The sequence below is a fragment of the Polypterus senegalus genome, chromosome 5, assembly GCF_016835505.1.
Source record: "Polypterus senegalus isolate Bchr_013 chromosome 5, ASM1683550v1, whole genome shotgun sequence".
Lineage (NCBI taxonomy): Eukaryota > Metazoa > Chordata > Cladistia > Polypteriformes > Polypteridae > Polypterus > Polypterus senegalus.
The window spans coordinates 48,659,115-48,679,169 of NC_053158.1; the positions used below are offsets into that span (position 1 = coordinate 48,659,115).

Sequence of the window (20,055 nt, forward strand, 5' to 3'; positions counted from 1 at the left end):
TTTGTTAAAGTATCTTTGGCTGCGATTTGTGACAAGCTTTGCATCCAAGTATTCAGACCCTTTACTTAGTAATTTGTTAAAATATATCTGGCAGTGATTAGTGACAAGATTTGCACACCTAAATTTTGAGATTTTCTGACTTTTTTTTTCTACAGATCCTCTAAATTACTGTAAGGTTGAATGGAAAACATCAGTAGACAGCTATACTGAGTTTTTTTGCATAGATATTCAATTATGTTTAAGTCTGGGCTTTGACTGTGCCACATAAGAACATTCACAGAGTTGACACTAAGCCAATCCTGTTTTGAATTTGCTTTGTGCTTGGGGTCAATGTCCAGTTGGAAGGTGAACCTTCAGCCCAAATCACTCTGGAGCAGGTTTTTATTAAGGATTTCTTCAGGGCCGTGGAGTCAGAGTCGAGGAGTTGGCGAAAGTACCAACTGCGACTCCTAATAAATTTTAATTGTAATGAAAAAAATACAGCAAGTTCAAATGTCCCATTTCACAAACAATAGTCATAATTAAGTACTTCTCTAATGCAAGAGCAAAGCCCAGTGCATACTTGTGTTACTACTAGTGTGAAGTTCAGCTGAGCTATTATACAACCAGACATTCATATATTGTAATCTGGATTATGGTACATTACAAAAAGTGTTTTCATTTTATTTCAGATATAATGTGTTTAACAAGTTAATCTGAGTGTAACCAAGTATAATGATGTAGGTGTTGGTGTGTGCTATGGGCCTGATGTGTGTTCAGGGGTTCTGTCTGCACTCTCCACATATGCTCCCACCCAGGGATAAACTTTGGCATAACTTTGCACATCACCTGTTCTAGAAGATTTTGAAATTAAAAAGGAACAGATTCTATGTATTGTGACAGATATTGCTTCTAATATGTTAAGCACAATTGAGAAAATACAGTTAGGTCCATAAATATTTGGACAGAGACAACTTTTTCTAATTTTGGTTCTGTACATTACCACAATGAATTTTAAATTAAACAACTCAGATGCAGTTGAAGTGCAGACTTTCAGTTTTAATTCAGTGGGTTGAACAAAACGATTGCATAAAAATGTGAGGCAACTAAAGCATTTTTTTAACACAATCCCTTCATTTCAGGGGCTCAAAAGTAATTGGACAAATTAAATAACTGGAAATAAAATGTTCATTTCTAATACAGTACTTGGTTGAAAACCCTTTGCTGGCAATGACAGCCTGAAGTCTTGAACTCATGGACATCACCAGAAGCTGGGTTTCCTCCTTTTTAATGCTCTGCCAAGCCTTCACTGCAGCAGCTTTCAGTTGCTGTCTGTTTGTGGGCCTTTCTGTCCAAAGTTTAATCTTCAACAAGTGAAATGCATGCTCAATTGGGTTAAGATCAGGTGACTGACTTGGCCATTCAAGAATTTTCACTTCTTTGCTTTAATAAACTCCTGGGTTGCTTTGGCTGTATGTTTTGGGTCATTGTCCATCTGTATCGTGAAACGCTGCCCAATCAATTTGACTGCATTTAGCTGGATTTGAGAAGACAGTATGTCTCTGAACATCTCAGAATTCATTTGGCTGCTTCTGTCCTGTGTCACATCATCAATAAACACTAGTGTCCCAGTGCCACTGGCATCCATGCACACCCAAGCCATCACACTGCCTCCACCGTGTTTTACAGATGATGTGGTATGCTTTGGATAATGAGCTGTTCCACGCCCTCTCCATACTTTTTTCTTGCCATCATTCTGGTAGAGGTTGATCTTGGTTTCATCTGTCCAAAGAATGTTTTTCCAGAACTGTGCTGGCTTTATTAGATGTTCTTTAGCAAAGTCCAATCTAGCCTTTCTATTCTTGAGGCTTATGTGTGGCTTGCACCTTGCAGTGCACACTCTGTATTTACTTTCATGCAGTCTTCTCTTTATGATAGACTTGGATATCGATACGCCGACCCCTGGAGAGTGTTGTTCACTTGGTTGGCTGTTGTGAAGGGGTTTCTCTTCACCATGGAAATGATTCTGCGATCATCCACCACTGTTGTCTTCCGTGGATATCCAGGTCTTTTTGCGTTGCTGAGTTCACCAGTACTTGTGGTCTCTCTCAGGATGTACCAAACTGTAGATTTTGCCACTCGTAATATTGTAGTAATTTGTCGGATGGGTTTTTTCTGTTTTCTCAGCTTAAGGATGGCTTCTTTCACCTGCATGGAGAGCTCCTTTGACCGCATGTTGTCTGTTCATAGCAAAATCTTCCACATGCAAGCACCACACCTCAAATCAACTCCAGGCCTTTTATCTGCTTAATTGATAATGACATAACGATGGACTTGCCCACACCTGCCCATGAAATAGCCTTGGAGTCAATTGTCCAATTACTTTTGAGCCCCTAAAATGAAGGGACTGTGTTTAAAAAATGCTTTAGTTGCCTCACATTTTTATGCAATTGTTTTGTTCACCCCACTGAATTAAAGCTAAAAGTCTGCACTTCAACTGCATCAGTTGTTTCATTTAAAACTCATTGTGGTAATATACTGAACCAAAATTAGAAAAAAGTTGTCTCTGTCCAAATATTTATGGACCTGTTAATAAAGTAGATGAAGAAAGTGACAAACAGATATTAGAGGAAGACAGTTCTGCAAGTATTGGAGAAAGTGAAATCGAAGAGAATAGAGAAATTTTGGATAACACTGCTGAAGAAGCATCTATGCTTACTACTATTATGCACTGTGCTGTTCATACTCTGCAACTTGCAATAAGAGATGGATTGAAAGATCGTCATACAGCTACTCTAATTGGCAAATTGAGGCAAGTAACTGTTGCAGCCAGGGCTCCTAAAACAGATACAATTTTGAAAACATGTGCAGGAAAAGGAGCCATTTTGGATCAAACAACACGTTGGAGAAGCACTTATTTGATGGTAAAGCGTTTGCTTGAACTAAAAGACTTTCTTGAAGAACTGGATAATGAAAATGTTCTATTAACTGAAAGCCAGTGGGCCAAATGTAAAAACTGGAAAGTCTACTTTCTTACCCCTTTACTGTCACCAAGAGGTTGCAATATGAAGATTTAACACCCAGTAAATTTTTCTTGGAATGGAAGAACTTGATATATTGGCTGAAAAAAAGTGAAGGGTTACTAGCTGATGGCATCTTATCTTCAATGAAGAAAAGAGAGAGAGTCTCTTACTGGATAATCAAAACTTGTTAGCTGCTATTTATGTTGACCCAATGAGCCGAATTTTGTTGAGCAGTGACCAGACTGCTAATGGAAAAAAGGCACTCTATGATGTAGCAGTACACATGAAGGGATTACTACTACCTGAAACACCACCACTGTATGAAACTATAAACACTGGTAACTCAGGATCACCTTCTTCAAATGAAGAATTAGACTTTGATTCCTACTTGGACAAAATGGAAGTTTCAAAAGCAAACTGGCATCACCTATGCGTGAAAGATAAACATCCAGTAAATGTCCAAATAAAGAGATTCCAGCAGGAGTTTTTCAAAGAATTAAAAAGTTGAAAAGTATGATCACTCATCGAAACTGACTGTAGAAGAAGCCATCCTTGTTGATCCAAAGATTATTAGTGATGTGGCTAGAACTGTAACAGCAATGCCACCCACCCAAGTCAGTGTTGAAAGACTATTTTCAGCTCTAAAAATAATCAAGTCAGATTTAAGAACTTCTATGAAAGAGGATCTGGCAGAAGCAATTCTGTTTCTTAGAACATTGCATTGAGTTAATTTTGGATTGCATTTAACAACTATTCTACTCTACAACTGTATTCGAAGTTTAATATATAAACTGTTTTTTGTTCATGTAGTTAAGCTTTGTTTTTGTTTTAAAACTACCGAAGAATGTGGTTTATACAGTATTTTTGAACTGGCAAAGTTCCTGTTCCTGATTTTTAATGCATGCTACTACTTTATAGCCACTTGATAAAAACAATAAATAAAACCTTATTGTTTTCATGTTTTTGTTTTTTGTTTAACTGGCCAATATGGTAGAGAGTCAGCTTCCTGGCCAGTAGTTATGTGGTTAACACTAGAATTACTAGAGCCAACGAAAAAACCCATAAATCCGGCCCACCTTAAATCCCCTCGCACCTCTCCATCAGCCTCTTTTGTCTTCTAAATGTGCCAATAAACCCAAGCAGCAAGCAGCCTGCTATACCATCAACCCCCCGCCTCAGAACGGGCAAGAAGTTCTCCCAGTTCCTGCCTTAATTGATTATCTGGGAGTGAGCTACCCAGAATTGTAAGGAGAAATAATTTGATGTGTGCTGTGTGTCTACAACAATCTATTTAAACACATCGTTATAAAAGAAACCTTTTTCATGTTTTAGTAATAACAAAATGTAGACATGAACTATATAATATGTGAAGGCTGATGGCCAAGTATCAAATAAACACTTTCACAAAAGGTGCAAGTACAATATGACAGTTTCCGTGGTGTAGTGGTAGGATCTGCTGACTTAGTGAGCTGCTCTTATTAATATTATACAATAAAAACATACCTTTGATTTGTGTCTGTAAAAGCCAGTGCAAATTTATAGTACTTGTAAAAGTTAGCATTTTTTTTTCACTTTTATTCTCTCTGCCACGATCACGATACAACAGCCACCACCCGCCCCAGATCCGACGTGGTTACTTTTTATCTGAAACTGGGAATAACTGTAGGTGTGAGTGGTGTTTTGAGACAATGGAACTGCAAATTTACTGATCTGGAGGGATAAAAGCTGCCGCACAAACGCTGGTGAACTGCCTTCAGTTTTATTGAGTATTCCTGCTCACGCTGAATTAGTATGCACCTTATGGTCCATGATGTCAAAGCCACACAAATAAAAAACAGAGACCTATGTATATATGATATTTGGAATAACTCATTCTATGACCTGTATAGTACATTTCGTAAAAAACATTGTGGCACTGAAGCTTGTCGATGTTGCATCCTCTTTTGCTTTATCCGTCCCCTTTTCTTGTAACAAGTGACCACAAAGCTCCTCTGCAAGGTGGTTGTGTGTGAACTGTTAACATTTGAATCTGATGATTGCATATAGCGCAGAATTGTTCTGGAGCACAAAAGAAACAGTACCGTGCATCCAAAAGTGGACACTGGCAAGCTCAAACACAAAAAAAAAAAAAAGAACGCAGTCATTGATTACAACCACAAGATGTTATGCGAATAAATATGAATAATGTTATATCAGTGCCACAATGTTTTCCAAAATGTACTATACAGGTCATAAAATGACTTATTCCAAATATTATATATACATAGGTCTCCGTTTTTTGTCAGTGTGGCTTTGAAATCATGGACCATAAGGTGCATACTAATTCAGTATGAGCAGGAACACTCAATAAAACTGAATTTCAAAAAAATCAAGTGACGGTGAGATACGAAGAAGGCAGATTCACCAGCGTTTGTGTGTCAGCTTTTATTCCTCCAGATTTGAGAATCTCCAGTTCCATTGTCTCAAAACACGACTCACATCTACAGTTATTCCCAGTTTCAGATAAAAAGTCAGATCTGTGGCGGGGGGTGGGGTGGAATGTTGAATTTTGATCGTGACAGAGAATAAAAGTGAAAAAAAAAAGAAAAAGCTAACTTTTACAAGTACTATAAACTTGCACCGGCTTTTACAGACACAAATCAAATGTATGTTTTATTGTATAATCTATACTAATAAAAGGCAAAGCCCTCACTCACTCACTCACTCACTAATTCTCCAACTTCCCGTGTAGGTAGAAGGCTGAAATTTGGCAGACTCATTCCTTACAGCTTACTTACAAAAGTTGGGCAGGTTTCATTTCGAAATTCTATGCCTAATGGTCATAACTGGAAGGTGTTTTTCTCCATTAACTGTAATGGAGTTGAGCTGCAATGACGTGGGGGGGCGGAGTTTCGTGTGACATCATCCGCCTCCCACGTAATCACGTTAACTGACTGTCAACGCAGTGCGTAGAAAACCAGGAAGACCTCCAAAAAGTGCTTAAGAAAACATGCATTATATAATTGAGAAGGCAGCGAAACAATAAGAAGCGAGCGAGTGATATATAATACCATATTCATGAGTGCTGCTACCTCGGAAAGAAAGCACGGTGTAAACCTAAACTTTAAATTAAGTTCATAGACAGGCTACCGCTGGCGTTTCATATGCCCACAGGTAATGCGGGATACAAGTTTAATGAGAGGACGCAGGATATAAACGAGAGTTTTGATCACTTTGTAACTAAGTTAAAATTGTAGGTGAAGGGGTGTGCTTATGAAAATTCGAGACTGTGTTTGTGGGGATTGACAGTTAAGGCGGGTGGGGGATTCTCGTCATCATCTCCCGCCCATTCATCCCATTTCACTCTGAGCTGAGCTCTGCAGCTAACGACGTCTTCCGAAGCAACTTCGTCAGACTGCCACCAAATACTCACAGAAAAATCCACAAGTTAATACACACGCTCTCTCTAGAGTTTCTCCACACTGAATCCTCCAGGCACTACTTACAAAAGGTTACATTGACAATCGTGTTACGTTATTTTTAAAATCTTTCCTTTTCTTAGCACAAGCACAGCTGAGAAGCTTCGATGCATGTGCTCCATAAGCGTTAAAAATAATGCATTTAATCACACTTTGCATTACAAGCAAAGGGGAGCTTTTGTCAATGCATGATTTCCTGGTACACCGATTACACTGATCAGCGCATCCCGATTCATTTTACCCTCGCACCACATTAGTTTGAGAAGAAGTATGAAAAAATATGAGGTTAACACAGAAAAACAGATCACCAATTCAAGCTTTATGAATAATCGGATCGCCATCAATAATTGTTTTGGTAAAGCCATCCTCCTTCCATTTTATAATTTTTCCGCCATTAGCCATGATTAAATGAGCGGTAAATAAAGTAAGAACAAAGCGGCGTGACTTATTTAGGCAGGCATATATATGACAGCAACACTCATGACAATGTCAATCATATTACGTTATTATTAAAATGTTTCCTTTTCTTTTCATTACTTCTTTAACACACTACTTCTCGAGGCGGGTATTTTGCTATATATATATATATATATATATACTAGCAGAATACCAGCCGCAGCGGAGAAGTAGTGTGTTAAAGAAGTTATGAAAAGAAAAGCAAACATTTTAAAAATAACGTAAGATGATTGTTAATGTAATTGTTTTGTCATTGATATGAGTGTTGCTGGCATATATATATATATATATATATATATATATATATATATATATATATATACACATATACACACATACATATATACATATACATATATATACACATACTGTATATACAACATATACATATCTACATATATACTGTATATACACATATATATACAAATCTACATATATATGTCTACATATATATATATATATTAGGGGTGGGACTCGATTAAAAAATTAATCCAATTAATTAGAGGCTGTGTAAGAATTAATCTTGATTAATCGTATGTAATCGACACGTAAATTTGCCCCAAATCGCAAATGTTTTTTTTTATTTAAAAGCGGTTTTAGTGGGCGACAGAATCAAATAATAGACATGGACATGAATATTGTAAACTGAAGCTGTTTTAATTTCTGAAAAAAAGCTTTAAACTGCATTTGAATTCAAAACAGAAACAAAAATATCATCCCTGGTTAAAATTGGGCAGACTTAAAAATAAAGTGGTAGTTTAAGTACTTTAAGTACATTTTCAGAATAGTATTGTCTTTAAATAATAATAACCAAAATTTCACCATAAAGTGCAGTTTTCTTCTTAAAAAATAAGTCAGAAACATAAAAGGTAATTTGACCAGCTTACTCTTTAAACTCTGAGTAACATTAGCCAAAATTATTTTGTACATTAGGCTAAAACAGTGTGATCATTGAACATTTTGTAATTAGATGTATTTAGAATTACTAACGGTCACGGAAGTCCAATGATCCCCAGTAAGAGCCACAAAGTCCGCTTTCTGTAATGCATCTAATTTTGCTTGCTTTTCAGTGTGCACAAAACCATGCTTTTATCAAGGCTTCACTCGGGAAGTCGAAATGATCAGTCGTAGGAACGCGCTTTATTCCGACTCTAACATTTTTGTAGCTGTGATGTGTGCATCAGTGTAATGGATGTACCAGGAAATCATGCATTGACAAAAGTTCCCGTTTGCTTGGAATTTTTAACGCGTTATGGAGTACATGCATCGAAGCTTCTCAGCTGTGCTTGTGCTAAGAAAGGGAAAATTTTAAAAATAACGTAACATGATTCTGCGTTAACCTAATATTTTTTCATACGTCCCAAACCAAGGAGATGCGAAGGTAAAATGAATCGGTAGCGCGTACATAGTCAGTACATCCCTCTCGGGAATCGAACCTCGAATGTCGGCATTAGAGGCTTAAGACTCTACAATTGCCACAGCGTGGCTTGTCTATGCTAAAGTATGTATTGTAGATCGGGTATATATATACATTTATATATATACCCGTGTATCGCAGTGGAGAAGTAGAAGTTATGAAAAAGAAAAGGGAACATTTTAAAAATAACGTAACATGATTGTCAATATACAGTAATTGTTTTGTGAGTGTTATTGAATGTTGCTGTCATCAAGGATTTGATTATCATTATTTCTTTCAATCAGGCTCGTATTTGTAGGATGTGTTCAAGTTACATTCCGTGTTTGTCAATCGTTGTAAAGATAAGAGGTTTCATTCATCGATTAGTTCCTTACTGCATCAATAAACAGCTCGTCTTCCTTTTTATCTGTGATGTGACAAACTGCATGCACGGGTTTTTTTACACTGTCTTCCTTTAGCAGGACATTCACTTTTTCCACCGTGTGCTTTGTTTCCGCAGTAGCTGCACTTATGAATATGATTCTATGTATAAGGCGCTTCATATTTTTTGCTGCCTTCTCAATTGTGTAATTCGGTTTTGTTCAGCACTCTTTGGAACTGTTGCTTTTTGTCTGTGCACTGCGTCAGTTCACGTGAGCCTCTTGGTGTTCTTGCATCGAAGGTTCCCAGCTGTACTGGTGCCATCTCGTGTAATGTCAGCTAAGACCCGCACTTAAAACTTTCTCTCGCAGTTTCAATGAGTTTGTGCCAAACACCACCCTGACCATCTCATCTTCCTCTGCATAAGCACAGTCCTTCACACGTGAATATTTACCGGCAGTGTTTGTATTGGATTGCCGCTGATGGACGGCCTTATATGGGCAGGCACTAAATTACAAACGCTAGTGGTAGCCTATGAACTTAATTTAATATAAACTTACGGTTCACGCCGTGCTTTGTTTCCGCAGTAGCTGTACTTATGAATATGCTTGTATGCATCATTTGCTTCATAATGTTTTTCTGCCTTCTCAATTGTGAAATGGCGTTTTGTGCTGATCGCTGTTTGGAGTTCTTCCTTGTGCTCTACGTACTACGTAGGAGGCGTGATGATGTCACACGAAACTCCACCCCCCGCGGCCATCTCCAACTCAAGACTCCATTACATTATATGGGGAAAAATAGCTTCCAGTTATGACCCTTATGCGTAGAATTTCGAAATGAAACCTGCCCAACTTTTGTAAGTAAGCTGTAAGGACTAAGCCTGCCAAATTTCAGCCTTCTACCTACACGGGAAGTTGGAGAATTAGTGATGAGTCAGTGAGTGAGTCAGTGAGTGAGTGAGTGAGGGCTTTGCCTTTTATTAGTATAGATATGAATTACCTCCAAAGAGCGCTGAGACTTTTGATATCATGAACGTGTCTGCAAAAACTGGGGTCTCCTGCCCAGCAAAGTCGAGCAGCCAGCGCGCGCATAGCTGTGCCGGCCTTTGAGACGCTGACTGCGCTTCTGCTTTCAGTCAAAGTGAGCACTTTTCATTTTTTTCATCCTCCCCCTGCGCTATAGCCCAGACAAGTGCAAACACGGGACCCCTTTTCTACACCACGGCAAAATAATATTAAGGCGATTCACACTTTCTTTTGCACGTATACGATTATGAGGTCCTAAACTCGGATTATGAATTCACGCACACGAGTGCAGGACTGACAGTGCCATCACAGCCAATTAATGGCGGGGGCGTCTCACCAGTCTACACAAGACCGACCGACTGTCCCCAAAAGGCGATCATAACGTCCAGCGAACACATCTCTATACTATAAAAGAAAAAGGCAACTTTCCTTTCTTTACACCTTTTTTCCTTTTATGCCAAACCAAAGCCTTTCTCTCTTAACACTGCAGAGGACACAAAACTAATTTTCTTTAAATGTAAGGCACATTACCAGAGGCACAAATTTGAACGTTCACATAGAAAATGTAATTTCTATACCACAGCCGTCGTGTAGCGCCTTTCAAAAGGGATCTACTACCGAGAGATGATCCATATACATTTTAGCTGCTGTTAGTTACTTACCTGTTGTGTTACACCGTCTTTAAAATGTAGTTTACCCACAACCACTCCAGTAGTGCTCAATGTACCTGTACTTCTTGAAACGTTAATGTTTTACTGTTTAATAACTTATAGACTATATTTTATTATTTTTCCCTTGCACTCAGTGACCAAAGCTATACACACACATATAGACACATACAAACATACACACAAGTATATGTATGTGTATATATATGTATACAGTAATCCCTCCTCGATCGCGGGGGTTGCGTTCCAGACCCACCCGCGATAGGTGAAAATCCGCGAAGTAGAAACCATATGTTTCTATGGTTATTTTTATATATTTTAAGCCCTTATAAACTCTCCCACACTGTTTATAAATATTCCCCGCAGAGTTATACAGCATAATCCCTTTGTATTCTCGTAGATATTAGGTAAGATTCATTGAAATTATGTATATAAACACACTGTTTATATACAGTAAAACCTAAATATTATTTTAAAGATATCGAGTGTCTCCAATATCACATGTGTTACAGCCATTACGATAAACGGGCCTCCAGCAATAAATACATACAATGCAACAAAAATAGTATACAGTAAATGTGTGTACAGTGACACTAAACGTACGTACATGTACTAAGTACAGTGTACTGTAAGTAGAAAATTAATTATGGTTACTCACCAACAATGACACGATGACTTGTCCGATAACAATGAGTTTAATTTTACTGCATAACAAAGGAGAGCGTTACAGCCCTTAAAGGAGCCACTTCAGGCGCTTGTGTAGCACTGCCGTTGTTCTTCTTCTGGCAGTCTTCAATCCAAATCCCTAAAGCAGATTCCATCCAGACTACTGCCTTATTACATCCACTAACAACTTGTTTTGAACCCTGGTTAAAAGGACACTGCGGCCGTAGATCTTATATTCCTTTCCTACTTTTTAAGTAAAAAGAATCGTAGCCTTCAACAAATCCAAAACGTTTACCTTTTCGGCAATCATTAACATCTTCCGTTTGCGCTTGGGCACGGCCCCTGAAGCAGTAGCAGATCGTTTTGGAGCCATAATGAAGGGCTTGACTATGCACAAAGATAAACACAAAAGAGCACAACTCTTTACACAGCGAAACACGTTGATGCTGAATGAGCGAGACGAGACTTCCTGGTTAAAACTGCATTCAGCAAGCAGGAACTTAACTGCGTGCTCTGATTGGTTAGCTTCTCAGTCATCCGCCAATAGCGTCCCTTGTATGAAATCAACTGGGCAAACCAACTGAGGAAGCATGTACAGGAAGTAAAAAGACACATTATCCGCAGAATGCGCGAAGCAGCGGAAAATCTGCGTTATATATTTAGTTATGCTTTCATATAAAATCCGCGATAGAGCGAAACCGCGAAAGTCAAAGCACGATATAGCGAGGGATTACTGTATATATATACACACACACACATACATATAATTTGTGTGTGTGTATGTATGTATGTGTATATATGATGTAGATAGGTATGTATATATATATGTGTATATGTAGATATGTATATAGATATGTAGATATGAAGATATGTATGTATGTATGTATGTATGTATGTATGTATGTATGTGTGTGTGTGTGTGTACATATAACAGCAGCAATCCAAGCTGTGAGAAAACAGTAAAAAGGAGGCATGTCAGATGTCGTGGTACATTTTCTGATGCAGCTAGACGAAAATAACTTTGTGACGCTGCCACCAAATACACAAAACAATTACTTTGACAATCATGTTACATTATATTTAAAATGTTTCCTTTTCTTTTCATAACTTCTTTAACACATGACATCGCTAAGTGCCTGGTATTTTGCTATATATATATATATATATATATATATATATATCACAGCGACACTCATAACAGTGACAAAACAATTACATTAACAATCATGTTACGTTATTTTAAAAATTTTTCCTTTTCTTTTTCGTACCTTCTTTAACACACTACTTCTCCGATGCGAAGCGCGGGTATTCTGCTAGTATTAACAATAAAAGAAGCTCACTACTCAAAACAGTAAATTTGCTGGGGAGCTGGTTTTGAACTCACGACCTCCAGATTACAAGTCAGCGGATCTTACCACCACACCATGGAAGCTATCGTATTGTACTTGCACCTTTTGTGAAAGTGTTTATTTGATATTTGGCCATCAGCCTTCATACATTATTCAGTTCATGTCTACATTTTGTTGTTTATTACTAAAACATGAAAAACGTTTCTGTTTGAATGATGCGTTTACATAGATTGTTGTAGACACAAAACACACATCAAATTATTTCCCCTTACAATTCTTGGTAGCTCACTCCCAGATAATCAATCAAGGCAGGAACTGGGTGAACTTCTTGCCCGTTCTGAGGCAGTGGGGGGATGGTATAGTAGGCTGCTTGTTGCTTGGGCTTATCGACATATTTAGAAGACAAAAGAGGCTGACGAAGAGGTGCGAAGGGATTTAAGGTAGGCCGGATTTACAAGTTTTTTTTGTTGGCTCTGGTAATTCTAGCATTAAATGGACATGTATGTTGCCTTCCTTCAATCAACATGGAAAATACATTAGCATATTAAGTACAGAGGAGTTGGAGTCGGGGATTCGGAGTCAAAAGTACTGGCAACTAAGGAGTCGGAGTCGAAGAATTTATCTACCGACTCCACAGCCCTGGATTTCTTTGCTCCATTCAGCATTCCCTCATCCCTGACTAGCATCCCAGTCCCTACCACTGAAAAGCAATACCACAGCATGATGTTTCCACCACCACACTTCACCCTTGGAATGCTGTTGCACAGGTGACGGTTGGTACTCTGTTTCCTCTATACATGACAGTCCAAGAGTCCTTTAGGTGCCTTTTTCCAAACTCAAAGCAGGCTTTCATGTGCTGTCTGGCCACTCTATAAAACACAGATTAGTGGAATGTTGCAGTGGTGGTTGTCCTTCTGGAAGTTTATCCAATCTCCATACAACATTGGGTTTTTGGTCACCTCTCTCACCAAGGCCCTTTCCCCCTAGATTGGCTGGGAAGCCAGCTCTAGTATGTTGTTGTTCCTCCAAACTTACTCGATTTAAGAATTATGGAAGCTCCTGGAAACCTTCAGGGCAGCAGAAATACTTTTCTGTAACCTTTCCCCAGATCTGGTCCGCGACACAATAATGTCTCTAAGCTTTGCACTCAATGCCTTCAACCTCATGGTTTGGTTTTTGCTCTGATACACATTACCAACTGTAGACGCCTATATACACAGATGTGTACCTTACCTAAACAAGTGCAATTAACTGAATTTACCACAGGATTACTCCAAACAAGGTGTAGAAACATTTCAACAATGATCACTAGAATGAGATGTACCTGAGAGAGACTTGAAGTGTCACAGAAAGGGTCTGAACATTATTTCTATGTGATATTTTAGCCATTTTTTTTCCACACTAGAATCCTTGAAGCCTTCGAAAAAAAATCGCAATGCCAGGCCACCTTAAATTCCTTCGCACCTTGTCATCAGCGTCTTTATTTTACAAACGTGTTGATCAGCTCTGACAGCACGCAGCCTGCTATCCCATTCCCCACTGACACCGCTGAAGTCAGACACAAAGTTCTCCCTGATCGAGTCTGTTTATATGGGTGTGAGGTGTCTGGAATTGTATTGGATAAACAACATATTGTTATTTGGAATACATACACTTCATGTGTGTTCCGTGTCTACAATGATCTGGGTAAATGTAGGATGATAGGAAATGCGAGGTAAGAAACGAAAACATAACTAAAACAGAAACTTTTTTCATGTTATAGTAATAATGACAACATGCTGGCGTAAAGTGTATAATGTGTGAAAACTGAAGTCCAAATATCAAACAAATACTTTCATAAAAGGTATAACAAAACAAAGTTACTTTAATTCTATAACCAAAGAAAAAGAAATTTAATTTACATGTTGCTGTCAATGAGTAAAAATCCAAACCCAAACCCAAATATCAATCGACACAAGGCCGGCATGTCTGCTTGACTGGTGTAGAGGTTAAGAACTGCTGCCTCATAACCAAGAGGTTGCGCGTTCGAGCCCGGGTTCTCCTCATTTTGAGTAGAAAATAAAGCTTGTAAAAAAATAAAGCCCAGTATTGGAGATTTCTGAATGCAATATTGAAGGCATTCATTGCAAGCACATTGTCTTGGAGCAGGATATGTTGTGCGCTGTAGACAGAATAAAAAACCCTCAAACCTTAAAATTCACCTAAATTTCATCCCAAATTGGCCCATTCTGGGCAAAAAAAGGAAAGGATGAAAAGTGCCAATAGTAATTATATATTTGTGCAACACAAGTGACAGAAAATATTTAAATTATAAAATTTTATAAATGTATGCATATTCAATGTCTGGTTTTGATTATGCTTGTTTTAATCAGACAAAAACAAAACCAGACAGTAAACCATGTAATGTAGCAAGCTTCCACTAACATTAAACTCAAATTATAATCAAACCCGTTAAGTGTACAGTTCTGCTTGATTGTAACACAAAACTAAACTCCATAGTAGCACTTTAACCATACTATAATTACTAAAACTGAAACTAATAGATATAAAAAAATAAAACAGAAATGTCTTTGTGAAATAAAAGCTACATTAAAACTAAAAATACACAATGAAGGAAAACTAAAACTAAACTGAATTTCCAAGTTCAGAAAAAATGATACAATTAAAAACTAATATAAAAAGGCAAAACCATAATACCCTTGGTGTATTGCAGTTTCTTACAATTATGAATAGAAATTATAAACACACCTAAGCATCAAATTTAAAGATAAACAGCTATTTGATAGCATATCTTAAGATGTCAACATTTATAGTATAATCAAAGGTGATTTTTCTTTTTTCAATAAAATATTCAAAATAACTCATTATTAGGACAATAGACCTAAATAAAATATGTAGTGGTTTCAAAATATATTTTAACAAAAACAAATCCATGAAGAATAAATTGATTTAGTATGATCCTTTATAAGTGAGCACAAAGGTGAGTAAATACCATTTGGTTAAAGTATTATCCAACAACTAAATGGTTTATAAGTGGTTGCTAGTAGAACATTTTTAAAAAGCTTTTAATAAGAGAATTCTCTAAATTACATTATTATATTATATTTCATTACTTACCTAACATACGAATATAAACAGCTGTTTGATCAGAACTTTCATAGGAGATTGCTCCACGTCTCTAAGGATTAAAACAGAAGGGGTGGGGGGAAATAAAAAATCAGTACCACAGAATTCATCTTAAATACAATTATTAATTTAACAATTTTCAATTATGTTTAATGAAATCCATATTTGTTTCAAAGAAAACTTTCAAGGAGAGAGCAGATCATGTAATAGACATATTTAATGCAACGTAAATCACATATGCAATACTATGACTGCCATAAAAAAACAGTACGCCTAAATTTTGCTCATCTTTGAGTCTGCACTTTTTAATGCATACTGCCTTAAAGTAATTGGCTAGCACTTTCACAAGTTTTATGATAAATGGTGATTATAAAAGTTTAGCAATAAATTATTTTTATTGTTATGGTTGAAAGTATTTTGGGTTCATATGCAGAGATAATTGTGTATGCTGGCTTAAGTTGTAACCGCAAATGCAGATTTTGCAGATCCACCTATGTGGTTGCATAATGCAACTGGTTCTTCACAAAGACCATGGTGACACTGTAGTTATGTTAATTGCAGCTCATCTTATATTGCAAGCAAAATATAGCATTCAGACTATTTTACTCTAGGCGGGCACTTTGAAACACTGTATATTAATGTCTGAAGCAGTTTTATTTTATTAAATAATAATTTTAGATGCATAAAATGAATTTCAGTGCAATATCACTGCATTAGATATAGAGATAAAGCCCAAAATGCTAACATAGTTTGTACAAAGAAATGGAAATTTAATCTTTTAACAAGAAAATATTTAGGAGTGTAAATTGCCTTCCATGTCTTCCACAGTACAGTCATGCATGCTTAATGTTGTGAATGTCTGAGTAACAGCATTTCCTCTAGTAAGGTAAAAATCACCTGTAATAGTCTGTGGATTTCTGCATTTATTATTTGAGTTAGCAACATTTAAGGCACAAAAAGAAACTGCAATGTTTAAGTAGGAAATTACAGCTATACAAACTGTTAATATTCATTAAGAACTATAATTCTTAATTACAGGTTATACTCTAAAGGCAGTGTCAGAGTTATGTCTTAAAACAGCTCACAACTAGTTTTAAAATGGAAAGCAAGGGACATTTAGGGACTCTGTTTGCTAAAACCTCTCCACTTACTTGAGTGGCCCCTATAAGTGAATTGCAGTGTATGAATAATTACAAGATTTCTGAGCTTTCACCTCACTTTGTATATTGTGAAATTCAAGCAGTACAGGATTGGGGAAATGTTTGGCAGCTAATTGACAAAGAACACTGGAATAAGAACAGAAGCAGAAGAAAAACACATACCACAGATAACTCAGTTGCAGTAAACCCTCTTTGAAATTTTGCAGCAATTTAATCATACAATTTGCTTCAAGATTGGATGCTAGAAAGTCTTTACCTCCTCCAAACCCCATTTCCCTCCAGAAGCCAAGTGATTAAGACTACTGGGCAGCCAGACACCTAATTTTTAATATAGAGGAAACATGGGAATACTACTAATTTGCCATATAACACTAAATAAGTACATCAGCAATATAGGAGGATGTCATAAAACGACGCTGGAGTCGAACCATTGCTTCTGTGGATTGACAGGAGCCAAGCTGAAGGGGTTTGGGTATCTAGTTAGAATGGCCGATTGGTCACTTCCCCCAACAGGAGTACAAAGCATGGGCAGGAAACATTACAGATTTATCTCTTGACTGGTCTGAGAACATCTGGGAATTTCCCAGTCTGTGCATAAAGAAACACCTGAAAAGTTCTCATTTGTCTAGATTAGTAGGTTTCCATTGTGACCCTCATAAACACAGTAAAAAATAAGTGACAAATTTTCACTGAAAGTAAATAGGTTTTAGGCATATTCACTCTGGAATTAAAAAAAATACAAGATGCTCTCTTAAATTATAATGCTGAGTTAAGGCAGAAATGTATAAAAACAAAGGTTTCTGGTCTGCAAGGACTGAAAGTACTCCAACTGGATAAAAATAGTAAAAACCTTCAATACGTGCTTAGAACAGCTAATCCAGCAAATATGAAACTGAATCAATCTTGCATAATTTCAGCCCACATCGGTAGAAAAAAAACTTTTTTTCAACCAGTAAGCTAAATATTAAATCAACAGATCATGCAAACTAGATCATATTGTAAACTCTTACCCCTTACTTGGGGCCTGACTTTAATTTTTCAGGAAAAGGTATATGTCACAGACATATGGTTTACAGGCTTGGCTGGGGGTGGATTGTAATGTGGGTTTTCTTAAGAAAAATAACCATCAACATGGGTGCTCTGCTTTATTTTACAATCTACTCACACTAAACTAATTCAATAAGATCCTCTGCTTGGAAAATGTAAAATACTCCTTAAAATCAATGCTTCAAAATCAAAATTCAGGCATTATCAAATTAGTACCACATAAATTAATGACTGCCAAGATTATTCAGGATAGTTTTGCTTATTATACAGTACATTTGCAGAAATTTCAAGCTGCCTTTCATAATTTGAAAGGAATTTGTCACTTTTTCAAGTTTTTGACATTTGCTGTTTACAGCTGTGGTGACATCCGTATAAGCAAGGAAAATTAGCTGAACTAGCCAACACGCAGCGTACCATATGCTGCATAATCAGGCCAGTTTTTTAATGATTTTTAAGCACAGGGAGAAAATTAACATTTGAAAAATCGGTAATGTAATAAATCAGCAAGAAAAGCAACATTCTAACAATGCATGGAACGAACCAACACACAATCTTCCGTGACTGAAAACTGGCAGACCATCCTCGCGCCTTCTCCTGCCAGACGGAGGGATGGGGGTGCACGGCACGGAGTCTGGAACGGGAGGAGAAGGATGTCCATTGAGCTCCGTCCGTCATGCTAGTCTGCTGATTTCTAGTTCAGTATGCACTGCCCGCTCATGTGCCCACCTCCAACTCGTCACTTGAGTCGTCGTCTTTACACAGTCCAGATGTACCTGTGACTGACGTAGACTTTTCATTGCTCTGTGCGGTTTTGGCTGCTTTTCTATATATAATCCACCAAGACACCCGACCACGGTAGTAGTGAGGTGGGAGGGAGATGTGTACAAAGGGTTGGGACGCAACCAGTGGGAGCGTATGAGTCACACTTAGTGGGAATTCCACGTTTGCAGCCCGAATGGGGTTCAACGGCTCACCCACGTCGGGTAGACACACGCTCAATGTCATGCATAATTATTTATTGAATGCTAAACACTTCTGGAAAGACGTGAACTCTGAACTCTGGAGAGAGCAAAATACAACACAACAGTGAACCCGCGGCATAACAAACACTGCATAATTATTTATTGATAGTTGAACACTTCTGGAAAGACACAGTTGTCTAAAAAGGGAGGGTTTGAGGATACAACAGAAAGTGAATGAAAAGATGGAATTCTGGAGAGAGCAACATATAATTGTTCGTGAGTGAAGAAGACGCATGTTTGTCGTGGATGCGAATTGCTGTATGTAGCGTGTAAAACAGTTTGCTATGGTGCACGTGGTCGTGCGTCGTAACCGAAAACTCGGTTTTTAAAGACTGCTTACTTCATTGTGTTTGGGTTGAATACATGAGGTACAATATGAGCTGCGAGACAGCCATGATGTTATACAGGTTACAAGTACAGCTGGTTTAGATATTTTCTCCTATTCCCCATTAAGAAAAGAATTCTACAGGTTCGTTGGTACCTATTGTGTTTGGTGTACATCACAGGAGATTTGACAACACAATATAACAGGAGTGGGGGGTTAGAGAATTATAGTAATTGATAACTAATACATCTCTTACTGAATACTATTCTGAATCTTACATACAGTATTTGGTAAAATGCAGACACAGCATGTGTACAACATTATTTAATTCATTTAAAATACTATTCTAGCCTTTAATAAAAAAAAAAATCTTGCCTTTAATTATGTCCCTTAAAATTCATATACATTCTCAATTTAAAATGTTTGCAAACTATAAGTTTAAAGAGTTCATGCTTTCAAAAAATTTAAGACTTTAATGCAAATTCTGGTTGGAGTATCCTTTAATAATAAATTCCCTTGAACGGTGTTATGGTGTATAAAATCTGTACATTTTGGTTTCCATTATATTTTGTTCAAGACAAGACAACAGATGAAATTAAATTAAAGCAGGTTTTCTTCCCTTACACCTTACTTTTATAACACTTGTTCATAGCTTCATGCTAATTTGGTTTTATAGCCTGGGAAAGGATGCTGAGCTGATACCTCAGGCTATTGATGGATGGACATCTGGAACAACAATTTGCTTTATGGCCTAGGACAGGAAGAACTACTGATGCCTCCGAGTACATCAAAGGTTTTGTTGTGTGGGAAAACAGACAGTGAATTAATTCATCAATCATTTGGACAGCCAGCCAGCCAATCAGGTGCATGTGTTGTGAAACCAAGGCTTGACATTTTATAATAAATATGCCTTGGTTTGGAAAGAAGAGGAGAGAAGTAAAAGGTGAAGAAAGAGAAGCAAAGGGAGAAGAAGA

The 20,055-nt window shown here is 37.4% G+C and overlaps 1 protein-coding gene across 2 annotated transcripts in view; it reads right to left on the bottom strand.

Annotated features, from left to right (window-relative positions):
* pde7a (phosphodiesterase 7A) overlaps positions 1-20,055 on the bottom strand; it is a 158,648-nt gene that overhangs the window by 87,217 nt on the left and 51,376 nt on the right. For both annotated transcript variants that reach the window (XM_039754582.1, XM_039754583.1), the window contains exon 2: positions 15,519-15,579. In XM_039754582.1, the coding sequence (XP_039610516.1) occupies positions 15,519-15,579 (61 nt within the window). The remainder of the gene's footprint in view (positions 1-15,518; positions 15,580-20,055) is intronic.